This window comes from Diadema antillarum, unplaced genomic scaffold, assembly GCF_040938485.1.
Source record: "Diadema antillarum isolate AM-2024a unplaced genomic scaffold, OU_Dant_1.0 scf00000033, whole genome shotgun sequence".
In the NCBI taxonomy this organism is placed as follows: Eukaryota; Metazoa; Echinodermata; class Echinoidea; order Diadematoida; family Diadematidae; genus Diadema; species Diadema antillarum.
This window is the reverse complement of record NW_027270922.1, coordinates 2470702-2489173: the sequence shown is the minus strand read 5'-3', so window position 1 is coordinate 2489173 and position 18472 is coordinate 2470702. Positions and strand designations below refer to the sequence as shown.

The 18472-nt window shown below is 42.1% G+C and overlaps 1 protein-coding gene across 1 annotated transcript; it reads right to left on the bottom strand.

Annotated features, from left to right (window-relative positions):
• Positions 1 to 517: 517 nt before the first annotated feature.
• On the bottom strand, positions 518 to 13790 carry LOC139743241 (uncharacterized). Its single transcript, XM_071653741.1, has 3 exons — positions 13498 to 13790; positions 1630 to 1932; positions 518 to 1205 (listed from the first exon to the last, which is right to left on the bottom strand). Exons 1-3 carry the CDS (start codon positions 13788 to 13790, stop codon positions 518 to 520), a joined length of 1284 nt encoding a protein of 427 aa, XP_071509842.1.
• Between the last annotated feature and the right edge of the window lie 4682 nt (positions 13791 to 18472).

Here is an 18472-nt window from a genome sequence, read left to right as displayed (position 1 = left end):
TGGTTTTCTCGGTTTTTGCTCGAAAATACAGAATCCGAACTTTACTATACGATCTTCCTGAGTATGTATCGTGTAGATTCCGATATCTTTTTTGAAGAAGTATTGGTTTTCCCAAGGAATCGGCAACTTATTGTTATAATGGATTAAAGAAAAAACGAAAGCAGTTATTTTAAGCTCACCAAAGTGATATGTGTACATTTGCTCATCGGAAATTGCGTATAATATAAGACAGCAGCATTCAAGTCAAGGTCACACTGAAACGTTATTACATCAGTAAGCCAAACCACTTTGCTAAATAGAACGTCTGTCAAATTTCTTGAACGCACGTCCAGCAAACAAACAGATACAGACGACTTTATCATCATTTCAGTAATGTAACACCATCAAGTGGGTGTTATTGCATCCGAGACTAACCTTCACGAGAGTTATCATGCAATGGATATCTGAGTCAAGAAGTTGGGTATCTATTAGCTGAAATAGAAAAATAAGAAACAACGAGTGTCCCGAGCAAACGATTTTAAGGGGTTATTCTAAGCTTATGCATTTCCTCGTAGTACGGCATTTCTTTCTCGGCAACCTCCCTGATATCCTTTGTTACCCCGTCAAGAGAAGCGGAAGTAGATGAAGGTTTAAAACAAGTACTCTTAAAGGCGTTGGCAAACCACATGTTATAGCGCGGAGCGTCGAGGACGTTTGAACAGACACTTTGCCACTTACGGACCACATCGGATGAGGCGTCCCAAGTTACGTAATCCTCGGAGTACGGGATACCCAGTGCCCGGAAGAGCAGTGGAAGTATGGTTGCCGGATCCTCCATGAGTTCATCGATGTCGACAATGACCGGGTTGCTATCAACGTTTTCTCGAACGTAGCACCATAATTCGTGGATTGCTTTGAAAAAGTAGGGCGTTCCTTCTTTTGGTGGAGGTGCATAATCTATAATGTGGAAGGTTTCTGGATCCGGTTTCGAGAAACCTGGTGGTAGATCCTTGGGATCCGCTCCTTCTATTGCTTCCAGCATTGTCTTCCGAAAGGATTTGTACGCCTTCACAGGATGTCGTATGAGGAAGAAATGTCGAAAACCACTGGATGGATCAGGTAGGTACTTGTATCGGCTTGGTGGCATGCCGCTGGCCATGTCTTTGACGAAGACGAATTTTGTGGTAGAAGGAATCGAGTCGAATTTTTGCTTCAGTTTAATAGGTCTGCGGGTATAAGGACAGAACTATGTTAATGTTAGTTATTAATGAATCTTCAAGCTCCGTTATACTCTTATGCACGCCCAAAACAACTGATTAAAATTAGTGCTCTTCAGATTGTGGTAACACAGAAAAACATGAATCACCTGGTCGCGAAATCCTGGTAGATCTAACAAAAGCACCACAGTATTAGCCATGTACTTTAAGGTCAATTTTGATTTACATCAAAATTTCAATTTTATTTTGCATAGCCCCTTCGGTTTTTGCGAGCGTTTAAATCGTTCAGGGAGAAACAAGTTGTAATCCAAGGCATTTCCGTTAACATTCCTATAATAAAAGTCGAAATTTTTGTATATGTTTATATTGGACAATTTTGTCGCAAATACTTTGATGAAGTCATGGTACGTTTGAAAAACACTATAACACTTACGACAGTAGGTCGAGTTTGAAGCTCTGCGTGTCACATCCCAAATTCAATTTCTTTACTGCGTCTAAGTAAACCTCCTCGTTACCGTCAATATCAATAGGAAGCTGCTCGAAGTCGGTGTAATATAGTTCTCGAAAGTCTTTGGCGATTTTGGAAACGACATACGGCTCCAACCAGATTTCGGCGCCGTCAACGAAGCTCATGCATTTTGTCATTGCTGTCGACACCGAGCGGGGAACGCACCACATGATGACTCGTGCGTTTCCGTCGCTTGTGAATTTTGCGTCTGTGGTCATTTCCGTCTTCCTACAAAGGGCGAACAGCACGTTGCATTGTTTCAAAGAGAATAATATTCTACATGAGATAAAAGAAGTTTCTACATTCACGCAGCAATTACATTTCTTATGTATATCTCCTACCATTGTCAACATTTAGATAGACTTTTCATTATCTTCCTTTGAACCAAAAAGAAAGAAAATAGATCTCTTCATTACGATAGGAAAAAAATAAACAGATTGAGGATTTTAGTTTGAGCAGCTGGTCTTTCAAGACATTAGCAAGCTTTAAAGACCTAATAAAATGCTTGCAAAATGTTTTAATATGCAAAAGAAATGTAAATATATGTCATGATTATCAATGTAAACATGTTGTCAGTGTCGTTCCGGTTTTTATCACTTCTAGAAACTCCCCCAAATATCACATTTTTGGAGGACCTGGTTGCAGCTTTTGCGAAAAAGATAGTCACGTGACCAACACCCCTGAACCGATTGATGACGTATAAGCACGGAGTTGTGCTCAGTTAGCAGACGCCGCTCAGTACAAGCACTAAGATTACTAGCTTGGTACACGCGCGTACACGTTAGCTAGCCCGGCCAGGCCCGGGCCCCGCGGGATGTGCGCTCCCGGTCGACCCACTGACTGTCGACATGTACGCATTAGTGCCACGTACATTATCACTAAGTTAGCTTGCACAAATACCTGGTACCTCAAGCATAATGTCTTCCCCTATATGGGTAAACTTCGACATTGATGATGATGATGATGATGAAGACTGCAGCTCTGACGATAGCGGAGAAGAAGAGGAGGCACATGAAGTTGAAGGGGAAGATGGGGAGGGAGAGGCAGCCGATGAACCAGAACGTTATCGTGGGGCTGCACCTTACCAATATGAACCAGCTGCATCTTAACCGCTGCCAGTGCAAGAGCGTATGAACATGGCACCAAGTCCGAGAATAGACCTCACGGAAACTATCGCCTGGGAAATACAGAGTGGTATGTCTGGTATGCCCCCATATAGTTTAACGTTAGAAAGGATATACTGTATTCTACATGATTGACATTGTAAGTTGTAACTGTTTGTCTAGTAAGTAGTAGACTAGAAGAACAGACCCAGCTCGCTCACAAAGTGAGCGGCTACTCCGGCCGTGGCCTGGCCCGTCGGCCGGCGCTAACAAGTTAAACTACTAGTAGTAGTCTAGTAGTAGATCTAGTAGCAGTCTACTAGTAGTAGTAGTCTACTAGTAGTAGTAGTCTACTAGTACTACTAGTAGTAGTACTATTACCACTAGGTCTAGTAGACTAGTAAGTAGTAATAGCAGAATCTGTGGTAGTAGTACAGAGGCTACACTCTAGGGGGATACAGTATGTTACAGGGTGGGTCGTGGCTCAAAAAAGAAAAAAGAAAAAAAAAAAGACCTAACCAGTTTCCCATGGTCAGTTTCTGCAATATTTATCATCAGTAAATTAGATGCGCCATTTTCTATAAGAAGAACGATACCAAGAATGATCGTCAATTTTGGTCGAGTAGTTTTTGTTTTATGCTACAAATCATACTGTGGAAGGAAGCCCCAACGCCGTGCTTATCTACCGATGAACGCCACGGTGGGGTTGAATTCACGAGTAGGTCTAGGCCTATAAAGCAGGCGAGTCGCCGACACGCAGTGGTGGTGAGGCTATCGTGAAATAGGCCCCACCGCAGTGCGCGTGCACAGTACCCGTGCGTTTATAGCAAGCAAGGGTAGGTCCTCCTGGGGTTTAGGGTTAGTTAGGGTTGTATTTATGGTTAAATTGGCCGTTAAATTAGTCGAGGGACATCATAGGAAGTCATATTTTCGCCGCATTCACGAGTATTGACTGTGGAAGGCAGCCCCACCCCCGTGCTTACCTACCGATGAACGCCACACGGTGGGGCTGAATTCACGAGTATCTAAACTGGCGAGACGCCGTAGTATTAGTACAGGCACGCAGTGGTGAGGCCCATTTCACGTGTTTGCCGAAAATAATGGATATCCAAGCGTACCACAGTTGTAATCTGTATTATTGGCAGTATTAAATCCGATACAATTCATTAAATATTCTTTGGTCTTAAGGCTTAGCCAATGACAATAGTGCAGCGCAGCACCTGCTATGCACTCGCTAGCTCGCTCCCCCGCCAGCGCTAGCCGCCGGCCGGCTGTCGCTGCGCTGCGCTAGCATAGCCTTGCCAGCTCGCTGGCTATGGCTAGGCTGGTCGGACAGTCAATATCGACGACTCCGTTCTTAGACGTCATCACAATTTAGAAGTGATAGTGCGCCGCATGCGGCGAAAGTATAGAAAGTTTTCCAAAACCGAGGAAATTGCATCCATTATGTTAACAAATATAGAACAAAATTCAGAACAGTAAAAAAACCCGCACAACCATAGAATTACTTAGAATTTAACATTTGATATTGTTATATCATTGAGAAAAAAATGTCTAAACCATTTTATTAGGTCTTTAAAACCATAGTTATTCTTCATTATCAGTACTCGACGACGCACCACACTGAGTCACCAACCATTGAAAGATGATTTCTTTCTCTACATTTGTAAAATAACTTTTATTTCTCAAACTGACTTGTGGATACGTAGTTTTAGCGTTTCACTTTTGCTTGATCTCATAACATGCGTCATAAGCTTACCAGACTGTACACGCCGTGTTCCGTTAAAACTGTTCTCTCTTTCCCTTCGAGACGTTTTGGCATCAATAGTCCTCGGACGAACGGTCAAATGCGGCAATGCGTTTCACGTTGAGAATGTAAGTGTATGTTCGATATCTTGCCGTAGTATTTTCAGTCGTTCAGACACACACCGATCCTTTGTGAACTTTCTGAAGTGGTTCGGTCTCAAAGTGGCGTGATAGATAAATCAACGTGATTAGTGCAAACATTTTATTTTGTGTACCTGACCTTTGTAGAGCATTATGACATGAATGCATAAACTTCGAGGTTATAAGACCTTTTGCGTCAGTCCTCTTCAATGAAAATGGCAGTGTGTGAAAGCAGAGACTCCAACTCTCCCGTTTTCGACGGGAGATCTCCCGCCGAAAACCTATTTTTGCAAAATCTCCCGTTCTCCCGATTATGATTTAATTTCTCCCGCCCTGGCTCTGTGTCTCCCTTTGGAAAGGATTTCTTACTTATTGCTATTGTATGTTGAAAAAAATAAGCCTTAGATAGCACTAAAGAGCATCTAGAACCTGGGAATTTCGCGCTTCGCACACATCAACTTGGAATCTCCCGTTTGCTAGGGGTTTCAGGCGGGAGAATCTCCAGATCAGAAGGTGCTTTGGGTTGGAGTCTCTGTGAAAGTGTTTTATTACATCCGTTTAACAACATTGCTGATACAAGTTATTGGCACAAATTAAAGTATGATGACCTCAGAAAAATTGTCTTTCTGTAACTTTTGCTGCATCTGGAATGGTTACAGTTCGCTATTCGGAAGATCCGTTTTTTAGAAGGTTCGGTAATCTGAATATGACATACGGTTATTTATTCATTTCATTTTATTTTCATTCAATTCTATTTCATTTTCGAAGGTTCGTTAATGTAAAAATGAAATAAGGTTTATGATTACAAAGGCGAGTTAATCCGAAAATGAAATAAGGTTCGTACAATAATTGTAATTCCGAAGGTTCGTTACTACCTTATTTCATTTTCGGAATAACGCACCTTCGGAATAACGACCTTATTTCATTTTTAGATCAACGAACCTTCGGAATAACCAGCATCACCGATGTAAAATATTATATATCATTCCTTAAGGCCGCATCACACCTTTCCGGGCAAGCCTTGCGTGCGACTTGCGAAGAAAATTTTTTACTACAAGGAGGTCCCCGCAGATGACCCGCACATGACAGTTACTAGCACTTACCCCTTAGTTACGCGGAGTTATTCACGCAAGTCCCATTCACCCGCAGTCAAGTTTAGGACCTGTCACACCTTTAAATCGGACTTGCGTGCGTACCTCCGAGCAACAATGGGCGAGATACGCGCTAGGTACTTTCAGGTGCGGACCAACTGCTGGGAGGTCCGGGTAAAATCTTTCCCCGCAAGGCCTCCCAAGACACGGTGTGACAAGGCCGTGAGCATGCTCAAAACTCGTTCCGGACGAGTCGCGGTGGTTTGTCCGCAGATGAACAATCAGTAGGAGGCCCTTAGCGGCAGTACTTCGCAGTCATTCGTATAGCTAAAAATTGATCGGTTTCAAAGCTCTCACGCAGGTCACACGTAATACACGCAAGTAGCAGGTAAATATCACACATCTTAGCAGTAAGACGCAAGTACGGAACTCGCCAACATCCTTGTACGCCCGCAGAAAATTCTCCTGCGTACTGCAAAATCCCTACTCGCAACAAGCCCCCGTAGCTCACCCGGCAATGTGTGACAGGGCCGTTAGCAATATTGATCTACCACACAGTGCATTTGGGTTGGGGGCTAGCAGCTGCATAAGGATATACATGTATTGCAGTAGCAAGTCAGTAGCAAAGCAGAGTCGGCCTTCCCCATTGCGTTCGGTTGGTTGCGTATAGTTGTCCCCGCCGAACGAGTTCGAGCAGGGGACTATGAAACGGGCTCCGTACGTGTGTGTGTCCGTGTGTCCGTCCGTCCGTCCGTGTGTCCGTCCGTGTGTCCGTCCGTGTGTGCGTCCGTGTGTGATCAAAATCTTCAATTTGCTACTTCTCTGTCATTTATGAGCCAATTTTGATTCTGTTTGCTTTATATGATAGCACTACATGGGAGCTTTGAGACTTCTACACAGAATTTCAGTCGTGACCTTTGACCTTGACCTTTGACCTATATTGTACATATTGCTACAAAATGCTACTCCTTCGCCATTTCTAACCTGATTTTGATTCCGTTTGCTTTATGTGATGGCACTAGGTGAGGGCTTCAAAACTTCTACACAGAATTTTGACCTTTGACTTCTTTGACCTTGATTTTTGACCTGTATTGTACATTTTGCTACAAAATGCTACTCCGCCATTTCTTACCCGATTTCGATTCCGTTTGCTTTATGTGATGGCACTAGGTGAGGGCTTCAAAACTTCTACACAGAATTTTGACCTTTGACTTCTTTGACCTTTGACCTTGATTTTTGACCCATATTGTACATTGGCTACAAAATGCTACTCCGCCATTTCTAACCCGATTTCGATTCTGTTTGCTTTATGTGATGGCACTAGGTGAGGGCTTCAAAACTTCTACACAGAATTTTGACCTTTGACTTCTTTGACCTTTGACCTTGATTTTTGACCTGTATTGTACATTTTGCTACAAAATGCTACTCCGCCATTTCTTACCCGATTTCGATTCCGTTTGCTTTATGTGATGGCACTAGGTGAGGGCTTCAAAACTTCTACACAGAATTTTGACCTTTGACTTCTTTGACCTTTGACCTTGATTTTTGACCCATATTGTACATTGGCTACAAAATGCTACTCCGCCATTTCTAACCCGATTTCGATTCTGTTTGCTTTATGTGATGGCACTAGGTGAGGGCTTCAAAACTTTTACATAGAATTTTGACCTTTGACTTCTTTGACCTTTGACCTTGATTTTTGACCTGTATTGTACATTTTGCTACAAAATGCTACTCCTTCGCCATTTCTTACCCAATTTCGATTCTGTTTGCTTTATGTGATGGCACTAGGTGAGGGCTTCAAAACTTCTACACAGAATTTTGACCTTTGGCTTCTTTGACCTTTGACCTTAATTTTTGACCTACATTTTGTTGTACATTTTGCTACAAAATGCTACTCCTTCGCCATTTCTAACCCGATTTCGATTCCGTTTGCTTTATGTGATGGCACTAGGTGAGCGCTTCAAAACTTCTACACAGAATTTTGACCTTTGACTTCTTTGACCTTTGACCTTGATTTTTGACCTATATTGTACATCTTACTACAAAATGCTACTTCCGGCGGGGACATATATTACGCACCGCGTAATTTCTACTTTTCCTTGTTTTTTATCGAATGACCATGTACATGCATTCGAGATCGCTCCTACGCAAGTGATCCAAGGGCACATTCCTTTGGCAGTGGGTGTTGACACTGATATCATCGCGACTGATACCAGTGTCATTGCTGCAGGCTCCCACGAATCAACTCCTGGATGATAACGCAACGCCGCACAGTGTTGCCCAGAAAGACCGGTAGTAATGACGAAAATGGCGTCAACAGGATGAGGTGCCCGGTACAATCACCAGATGCTAACCGGATAGAGAATCTGCGGGATGACTTCAAGTGAGCCCTCACCAACCACCGACCATCCACCAAGGAGGTTTTCGTCCCGCTCTATCTGCAGGACCGAAAGCAGCATCACCCAAGAAACACCGCGTGGTCTGTATAGGTGACTCTTCCAAGCAGGACGCGCGCTATCATCCGCAGGCGCGGGTACTCTACAAAATGCTAGAACTTCTTGACCTTTAACATGACAAGTTGCTTTTGACATGTTGATGAAATATGCCTTAAAATTATGATAAGATCTTTCATCATTGGCTAGAAATTCATAAAGAGCAACACTTATTTTAACGTCATTTATTGTCTCCTGTGTAATGCAGTACTTTTAGCACGAAAATGAATGTAACTATCGAGCGCTCGTGGTGATATTTTGTTCACAATCACAGTCATGAATATGATAACAATGAGAAGATAATAATCAGTGAGTAATTAGAGACCAATATCGTTACTTACTTCTTAGTCTAAAGTACTTGAAAAATATAAAACATAGCATTGTAAGCAATAAAGAGTTTATCTTTCGCCAGAAACACAACACTACATAATATACCCTTCTGACATTTATTAACCAAATTGATAATTCAGTGTATTCGTCTCTCCAAGGCCGTCAATACCATAAACCATGCAATACTTCTCCACAAATTATGTCACTATGGGATTCTAGGAAGGGCCTTAGAGTGGTTTAGAAATTATTTATCAAACCACAAGCAATATCATGTAAACGTTAACGGTTTCTCTTCTTTCAAGCAATTTATCTCTTTCCGTGTACCTGAACGCAGCTCACTTCGGCCACATTATGAACGACGTTCAAATATCCTCAAATATATTGCAGTTTATCATTTACTGATGATTCCAGCATATTCTAATCCTATTCCGACCATTTTCAACTCGTTACCAAATTAAACAATGCGCACTTTTTCATGTTATTGCTTGAATGAAAGCTAACAAGTTATCAATTAATTTGAAAAGACTTCCAATACGACTTTCAGAACATCTTTCCAATCCAGTATGATTAGATGATATTCCTTTTACAAAGGTTGCTTTCACTTTCTCTGAATGTCTTGGTGTTTTTCCAGGTACTTCCTTAGAAGCTCGTATTAATGACATTTGTAAGTGATTTCTCGTTTATATAGGAATAACAGCTAAACTTGAATATGTCTTGCCAACAGCAAAATTTTATTGTTTTATTCTACATTAATTTCTCCGTATTACTCGAGAGGATCTTATTGTCACAGAAGAAGATTCTTCAAAATCTTATGGCTATTTAGGCACTCACTCATAATTTGTTTATTCATAATAAAACCGTTAAAATAATTGATATTTATCAGATGCAACACTATTAATCCATATACAACCTTCACAACAATAATGTTCCATCAGTAATTCATTTGTCCTTAAAGGGGAAGGCTAGTAACTGATCAGTAGGAATCAGCGGAAATGCTGGGAGATGATGATTGTTCCAATCCTTATGGGATTCAATCAAGAGTACATTATATATCTATTGTTGTGTGAAAATCATTTGCTTCAGAATGGTCTCATATTCAAGTAATGGGCAGTTTAATGTTTCCATGTTAGCATGCCTGGTCAGTGACGGGGTATTAAGCTGCACATCACTTGAATATGAGACCGTTCTGAAGCAAATAATTTTCACACAACAATGGATATATAATGCACTCTTAAATGAATCCCGCAAGAATTGGAACAATCATCCCCCAGCATTCGCACTGATTCCCACTGAACAGTTACTAGCCTTCCCCTTTAATAACTAAATACAAAAATACCCCTCAAGACATTCTAGCTGCAACCATCTACCCTTTAAGTGAACATAGTTTTTTGTTTGTTTATGTGTTTGTTTGGGTGTTGTTTTTTTTTTGCCTAAAATACGTTTATTTACCGTGCACCCAAAATTTGGAACTCTCTTCCTGTTGAAATGACAAATTCAGTAAGACTTGTAACATTCAAAATCATGTTATTCCTTTATTCAGTCGTTACTGCAACACAAAAGACAACAAACAACCTTACTCCAAGCGTGACATTGAAAAAAGTGCAAAGATGGGATACTTTTTTTTTTCTTAGAGCGTATAAGGAAATGTACCGGTAGGCCTATGTATAAGAATTTCAGAGTTTGGCAGCCATAGTATCCTAAGACCCTAGAAATAGTCTAAGACCATCAAAAAAACATTTGGGGGAGGGTAAAACATGGTTTGGTCTAAAATCTGACTTTAGCATCAAGACGATTATGAGACTCTCTTGAATGATAGACCATGATAAACTACTGCAGGCCTATAGAGAATACCAACTCCGTATATGAGTAGACCCATAGGCAACCGGTTCCTCCAGGGGTAAACCGCTTACCTCTCCGTCTCTCCAGGCGCCAGGCCCATCTCGTTCTTGAAGGATCCTCATAATTAAGGATGAAGATAGAAATAATGGTCGAACGCCAACAAGTGCATTAATTAAGACCTGCATGCACAACAATTTGGCAGCCAGAATTACATTGGCGAAACATGATGAAGAATGCAGGCACGTCCAACCAATGGTGGAACTGCTGGACGGAATGATTATTCGTCCACCGTCTTATCCTGTTGCATGTTATTCTTATTGTGATTACGTCGTTCGCTAGTACAAGGTAGGCTTCCTGGCCTGGTAATATGGCAGGGGCCGCGGAACGGGGGGGGGGGGGGGGGGGGAGTGCAGCCCCCTCCCCCCCCCCCCCACACACACACACTAACTTTTGGTTCGTGAAAAAAAAAGAAAAAAAAGAGGAAAAAATCGGGGCAAAAATCACAACACCCATGAATTTAAATTTCCAAAGATTCAGCCCTTACATAAAGTTCCCGTCTAAGCACCGGCGGCGCAGCAAAGGGGGAGGGGGAGGGGGCAATGGGTGCGGTCGCCCTCCTTAAGATTCTGAATAATTCTGAGTGCACAAGACTTATCACTTACATTCCGAAAAATCAATAGTTCCCTCATGTACAAGGGGAATATCCCCTTTTAAACAACCCTCTCCTCTCTCAGTTCCCCAATCATTTTTTTGGGGGGGATAATTTCCACCCCCGGTCCCGCAATCCCCCCCCCCCCCCCCCCCCCCCCCACACACACACTGAAAAGCGTTCCGCGGCCCCTGTATGGTTCCTGAGAGCACTCCAATGAGGATATCAATGTGCAATATTAAATGGGTTAGTCAAATACCGATTAGTGATTGGCTAAACAAAGTCACGTGATGGAGGTAGGCGCCTACATTCGTTATGTTCTCCCATGGGCGAACATTCTTGGTAATGTTCTCCCATGGGAAAAATTTTCACGTAGCAATGACAGAAGGCCTAGGACCGCGCGCGCACAGTGAATTTGGCTCTGCTCGAGCGAGCGATCGAGTGCGTTGTGCTGCATGCATGCTGTGGTTGTAAAGATCGTACACTGAATCTCTACGATCTTTGGTGATTGACGTTGACGTATTTGACTAAACTATATGATAACAGATGATGACTTTTGTTGTCGGGAACATGTACCAAACGTTCCACCCTCAGGGTTTAAAATGCTATTTCGGGAGGCTATAAGTCCCTCGACTTCGTCTCGGGACTTATAACCTCCCTCAACAGCATTTCAAACCCTTCGGGTGGAACATTCGGTATGTTCCCTCCCCCGCCAGTCATTATCTATATACTAGTATTAATGTCATACTCCCATTCTCTTTTTTATCGCCAGCACTGGCGTCTATAGCTTATGACATAATCATGCCACTTGTGCATGCTCATATAGCTCTTTACGATACTTATCAATATTCATCTTCATTATGTTCACTGCCACTGTATTTCCATTCAAGATTCTTACCTATACTTGTTCTCGCTAACTCAGCAGTAATAGTATTTCATATACTAGTAGATAAAGTACAAAAGCAATTGCAATCCATACATAATACGACAAGTCATAACTACCGGACATTAGCATATTAATGCCCAGTGAAAAGTAAATTTAGGTCTTTAGGCAAAGTATAGAACTGATAACATTATATTAGTAATTTTGATTAGGATCCGTATTCCATTTTAAAATGCCAGTCATGAGTGAACTAATGCCGGGTGAAAAGAATATTTTGCCGTAATAGGCAAATGAAAGACTGGTTACGAAATACCACTTTTGTAATAATCCATAAACCTGATTTGTACGAGGAAAGTCTCACGCTCCGTTTTGGTTGACAGGGTGTTTGCAATACAGTATAGCATCAACAATTCTTTGCTTTTCAGTTTCATATCAAAGTATTGCAGACTGGACGTTGTGTGGTATTGTGAGGTTCTATGAAGGAGCTTATTTATTATTCAATAGTTACGTAAACGATATAATCAAGTCTTCCCTAATTCTCATCCGTAATTCCTTGCTGACGATACATTCGCCATTTCTTCATATTGAGATTTAGGAATTCTTGCTAATCGCTTGAATAGTGAATTATGTACTGTTAAAGCTAAAAGATCTTTTATCTGAACAAAGTGGTTATTTTCTGAAATTCTTAAATACTATCTCACCATGTATCTAAATATTGTATTTCTCACGAGGAAACTCATTTTTATCGCAACATCATAAAGCTTCATTGAATTCATGTTTAAGAACCATGCACGTTCATGTTTAAAGTACAAATCAAATCTACTGCCCTCATTCTTTTGCAACATTATTTCGCGCAAACTCAACATCCATACAATCATAATCTTATTCGCTGTTCGAAAGACTATCCTCTCATTAACCCAAAAACTGTTCTAGCCCAGAATTTAAGCAGACCTTCTAGAAGAACTTACCTGATGAACTAAAAACAGTATGCATCTCATTTCTCCTATGAAGATTCATCTAATCAAAAGGTTCTTGCTAGCGGAATATATAGCCAGCAATCATTTTTATTTTTTAGTTTCTGTCACTAACAATCTATGATGGAACTAATATCTCATTTGAAACAGCCTCATCCTTCCCCTTATTAATGATTATAAATCGAGCATGTTTTAATTGATATTTTGCAATTATGTGACAAATAGCCTGTTCGTTGCATCGGCATTGATCTAAGAAAAGCAATCCTACGGAATGGCAAATGGTGAGCATTGTATGCAATGTACTCAACGCATAATTGTACATTAAAATCAAGTTCAAGTTCAGTTTTCATACTTCAGCTCTTAAGGTTTTGCAGGCGATTGACATCAGTTCAGTCAAGAAGGAACAAGTTGTAACAGGGTATTTTTGTTCCCATTCCTGTATCTAAGGTCCAAGTTTCGTCTTTATGTATACAAGACAGTTTTACGTGTATCACGAACATTAATATTAAAGTCATGATCCGTCTGGAAAAAGTATTACTTACGACAGCAGGTCGAGTTTGAAGTTCTGTAGGTCACCTCCCAAGTTTAAATCTTTTGCTGTCTCGTGGTAGACCTCTTCGTTGCCATCAATATCAAGAGGAAACGGGTCGGAGTCAGCATGATACAGTTTACGGACGTCCTTGGCTACTTTGGAAATGACGTACGGCTCCAACCAGACTTCCGCCCCGTCAACGAAGCTCATGCATTTTGTCATTGCTGTCGACACCGAGCGGGGAACGCACCACATGATGACTCTTGCGGGTCCGTCGCCCCCAGTTCGTGCGTCAGTGGCCATCTTATCCCTCCTACAAAGGGTGATTAACAGACCGTCTAAAATTTTACTCTAGAGGGAGGAACATTTTGTATGAAGTGAAAGAAATTCCAAAATTCAAACTACAAGTTACGTTGATATAATCATTGGTTCTTTAACATTCGAGAGAAAAGATTAACATTTTTCAATACCTGGACTTACGATACATTAATCCCTTCCTAGAAAAGAAAAAATAAGAGTCTCTATTCAATTACTGTACAAATTATTTTGGATAATGATTTTGTGTAGACCAGCTAATCTCTCTTGAAATTACCAAGCTTTAAACTCATGTGGTTTCTCTTCCACATTACTCAATGACGGACCACACTGCTTTACCGATAATTAAAAGACAAGCGTTATTATGCATAGCTTCTATTTTTATAAATGACTTGTAACACAGATGCATATTCTTCGCTAACGAAGCAAAACTGTCATATCGATACATAACTTTGCTTTTTGCTTGATCTCATAACATTTATCATTAAGCTTACCAGTGCACAACGTGTTCCGCTCAAAATGTTCTAGTTTTTCCCTCTGAGACGTATTGGCGTCAACAGCCCTCGGACGAACGATCAAATACGGCGATGCGTTCGGCGCTTCGAATGCAAATGTGTGTTCGATATCTTGCTGTGGTATCCCTATATTATTGACACAAACCGATCTTACAAACTGTGTAAAGTGGCCCAGTCTTACGGTGGCGTGGTATGTAAGTCAATATTTGGCTTGCGAATCTTAGGAAAGCAGTTTAAATTGTAAACCTGACCTTCGTCCGACATTAAGAAATGAATGTATGAACTTCAAGGTTATATTACAAGACCTTCTTTCTGAATGCGTCAGTCCTCTTGTCAATGGAATGGACTGTTTTAACTGGAGTGTTCTATGATATAAATGTGATATTGCCAATGCAAGTTATTTGCATTAGTTAAAGTACACTCTGGAAAGATTTCCAGAGTGTAACTTATACTGCACTGTCTCTAAACTAATGTGCATTATTCCCTTGAAATTGAGCTTGCACGCGGTGCATGTTGCTTTCGGGGATATCAACTGCTCACATCAACAAGCGTGTTTAGGGCAATTACCCCCTTGGCAATTAAATATACCCCAGACCCTTCCCCTGACACTAAACCCTTATCCCAGTCCTGAACTTAATCCTAACCGTAACCCAAACTCTAACCCTTAATCTAACCCTAACCCTAATCTTTGCTCTGACCTTATCACTAACCCGTATTTAGCCGGGGAGGGGGGGGGGGATAATTGTCCTCAGGGGTTACCCTGCTGATACGCAACAAGCCAATAAATGTGGTGTCGGGCTGTCTAACCCATTGTGTTCCTCTTGGTTGTATAAAGTTTTGTCACGTAACTATCAAAACCATGCATGACCACGATTTATATGACTTCGAGATTGGTGGGCTCTGTCACACCTTTCCGGTGCAAGCCTTGCGAAGAACAATGTTTGCCATCCGAATGTCCCCGCAGATGGCCCGCACATGACAGTACCTTCCACGTATCTCGCCTGTAGTTGCCCTGAGTTGAGCAAGCAAGTCCCATTTACCTGCAGCCAAGTTTAGGCCCTAGCTGTCACACCTTTCCGGGCAAGCTACACGGGCTTGTTATGTGGGGATTTTCCACCATGATGGACAATTTTTATTCATTTATTTATTTTTTTTGCGGGCGGGCGGGCAAGGATCTGGGGGCGTTTCGCATGCACCTTACCTGTTGGACCAGTGCTACTTACAATCTATGTACTTAATGTATTCCGTGTGACCTGCGTGTCAGGCGGATGAGTATGGAGTGAGGGCTGACAACTCGCTGAAGGAATCCCTCTGAAGGAATATAATATGCCAGAGGTAGCACAGAATGTCATTATCTTGGTAGCAGCCGACTCTCAAGTAAACCAGCAGAAAGGCAGTATATAACTGACCCTCAGCGTCCACGCAATTTGCTCGCATAGCTGGCTCCACACCAGCTTCACGGATGTTAACAGTATCGACACCATTCCTTGCCAGTAAAACACCCTTATTATGCTCGAAGAATGCCGGCAGATGACGTGTGTGTCTGGCGCGTAGGCATAAACCCACGGGCAACTTACGTATTTCAAGCGGATTGACTGCCTGTGACCTGCGGCAAGTACGGGTCTCATACTGGTGTTCTGCGTGGACCTTTGCAAGGCAATACGCGCGACTCACCAGGAACAAGTTTTGAGCATGACATCTCAGACAACGAAGGGCAAGATACGTGCTAGGTACTGTTAGGTGCAGGCCATCTGCGGGGAGCTCGGGGTAGCAAAATAATGTTGTTTTCCGCAAGTCAACACACAAGGCTTCCCCAGACACGATGTGACAAGGCCTTAAGCACGCTCAAAACTTGTTAAAGATGAGTAGCGGGGGTTTGCCCGCAGAGGTCAACGTAGAACACGAGTAAGAGGCCCTTGGCGGCAGCACCTCTCAGGCAACACCCACGCAGTTACCACGCAGCTGTAACGCAGGTACTTCGCAGTGCCCGTATGTCACTCGGAACTGAAAATGGATCGGCTTCGAAGCTCTCACGCAGGTCAACTGGGATACACGCAAGTAGAAGGTAAGTAGGTAATGACTTACGTGAGAGCTTTGAGACCGATCCGTTTTCTGTTACGAGCGACTTACAGGTACTGAGAAGTACTTGCGTTGGAGTTGCCTGAGAGATGATGCCGGTATGGGTCTCCTACTGGTGTTCTGCGTTAACCTCTGCGAGCGTACCCCCACGACTCACTCGGAACAAGTTTTGAGCATACTCAAGGCCTTATCATACCGTATCTGGGGAAGTTTTGCGGCTTGACTTGCGAGGAAACAAATTTGCTACCTGGAGCTCTCCGCAGTTGGTCCGCACCTGACAGTATCTAGCGCATATCTCGCCTGTAGTTGCCCGGATGTGCGAACGAAGTCCGATTTAACCTCAGCCAAGTTTTGAGCATGACCAAAACTTTTTCCGGGTGAGTCGCGGGGATGCCCGGAGAGGTCCACTCAAAACGCCAGTAGGAGGCCCTGAGCGGAGGCATCTCGCAGGCAACTCCCACGCAGGTACTTCGCAGTCCCCATATATGCAGTCAAAATAATGACATTTTGTCAGACTTATGCCATTCCTTCAGAGGAATTCCATCACTGAGTTGTCAGCCCCCACGTGCCTGGAACACAGGTCACACAGTATACCCGCAAGTATAGAATTTAAGTAGAACGCGTCTAGCAACTAAGACACATGCACTGACTCGCCCAAATCCTTGTCCGCCCTCGGAAAATTGTCTGGTATGCTGGAAAATTCCTACACGCAACAATCCCACGTAGCTTGCCCGGAAAGATGTGACAGGGCCTAAACATGTTTGCGAGTAAAAAGATTGACGTGCGCACCTCCGGGCGACTACGGGTGAGATACGTGCTAGGTACTGTCATGTGCGGGTCATCTGCGGGGACCTCCGGGTAGTCAAAATTGTTCTTCGCAAGTCGCACGCAAGGCGTGCCCGGAAAGGTGTGGCACTGCCTTTAAACTTGACTGAGGAGAAATAGGACTTGCGTGCACACTATGGCTGGTAATTCTAATTCTAATTCTAATTTTTCTTTGAATGTTAGTACTTGTATGTTCACTCTTTAGGCTTCCCGTATCTCTTCCGAGGACTCGCATGTCGAGTTGTTTTTTTTTTCAGCATTATTCAAATCGTATTATTACACTATTGTGAACATTGCTAAATCAACTGTTCTTACGTCTGCAGAATGTGGTTGTCTGTATATCACTATTTTGTATCGAGAAGATTCTGTTATTGCCCCGGGTATTTTGCCTTTCATTTTTGTTTTTATTTATTTTGGTCCTACGTTGCATCCGTGCTCCTCATATGTATCTTGCACTCTATTCAGAATTTGGGACCTACGCTTAACAAGCTCGCTTTTAAGTAGGTTCCATCATATTTCTTTAGCGTTATACATAGAGCAAACGTACGATGATTGACCGCTATGTTTTATATGTTTACATTAACTTACTGTGCATCCAAGCCGGATATTATGATTCACTATGTTTTTATTATATTTGATGTACATTCCTCCATTGAGAAATATGAAAATAAATTGAATTGAAAAAGATACGTACTAGGCACTGTCATGTGCGGGCCATCTGCGAGAACCTCCGGAAAGCAAAAATAAAATGCCTACGACAAGTCATACGCATGGCTTACACCCTGACGCTGAAAGGTGTGACAGGACCTTAAGGGGATCATACAGTTTTGGTTCAGACCTAATTTCAGGTTTCTAACATTTTTTTGGTGAAATAATGCGAAACTTCTTATGAAATATGAAAGAGCATGTAATTCTATGATTAATTCAACGTTTATTTGATGAAAATTGGTTTTGAAATGGCTGAGATATCCAAAAAAGAGCGATTCTAATAAAGTGTAGGACCCACACTTCATTACAATTGCTTTGTTTTACTTTGTTTTTGGATGTTTCAGTCATTCCAAACCCGATTTCCATCAAATAAACTTTGAATTCCTCTTAAAATGGTATGCTCTGTACTATATCATAAGTGTTTTCTTGGTATCTTGCAAAAAGTTGAAAGCCCAATTCTCATCTCCACCAATACTGTACTTATCCCTTTAAACGTCTGCTTGGAGCTGCCTTAAAACAATCCTCATGACTGTCCCGTTTCTT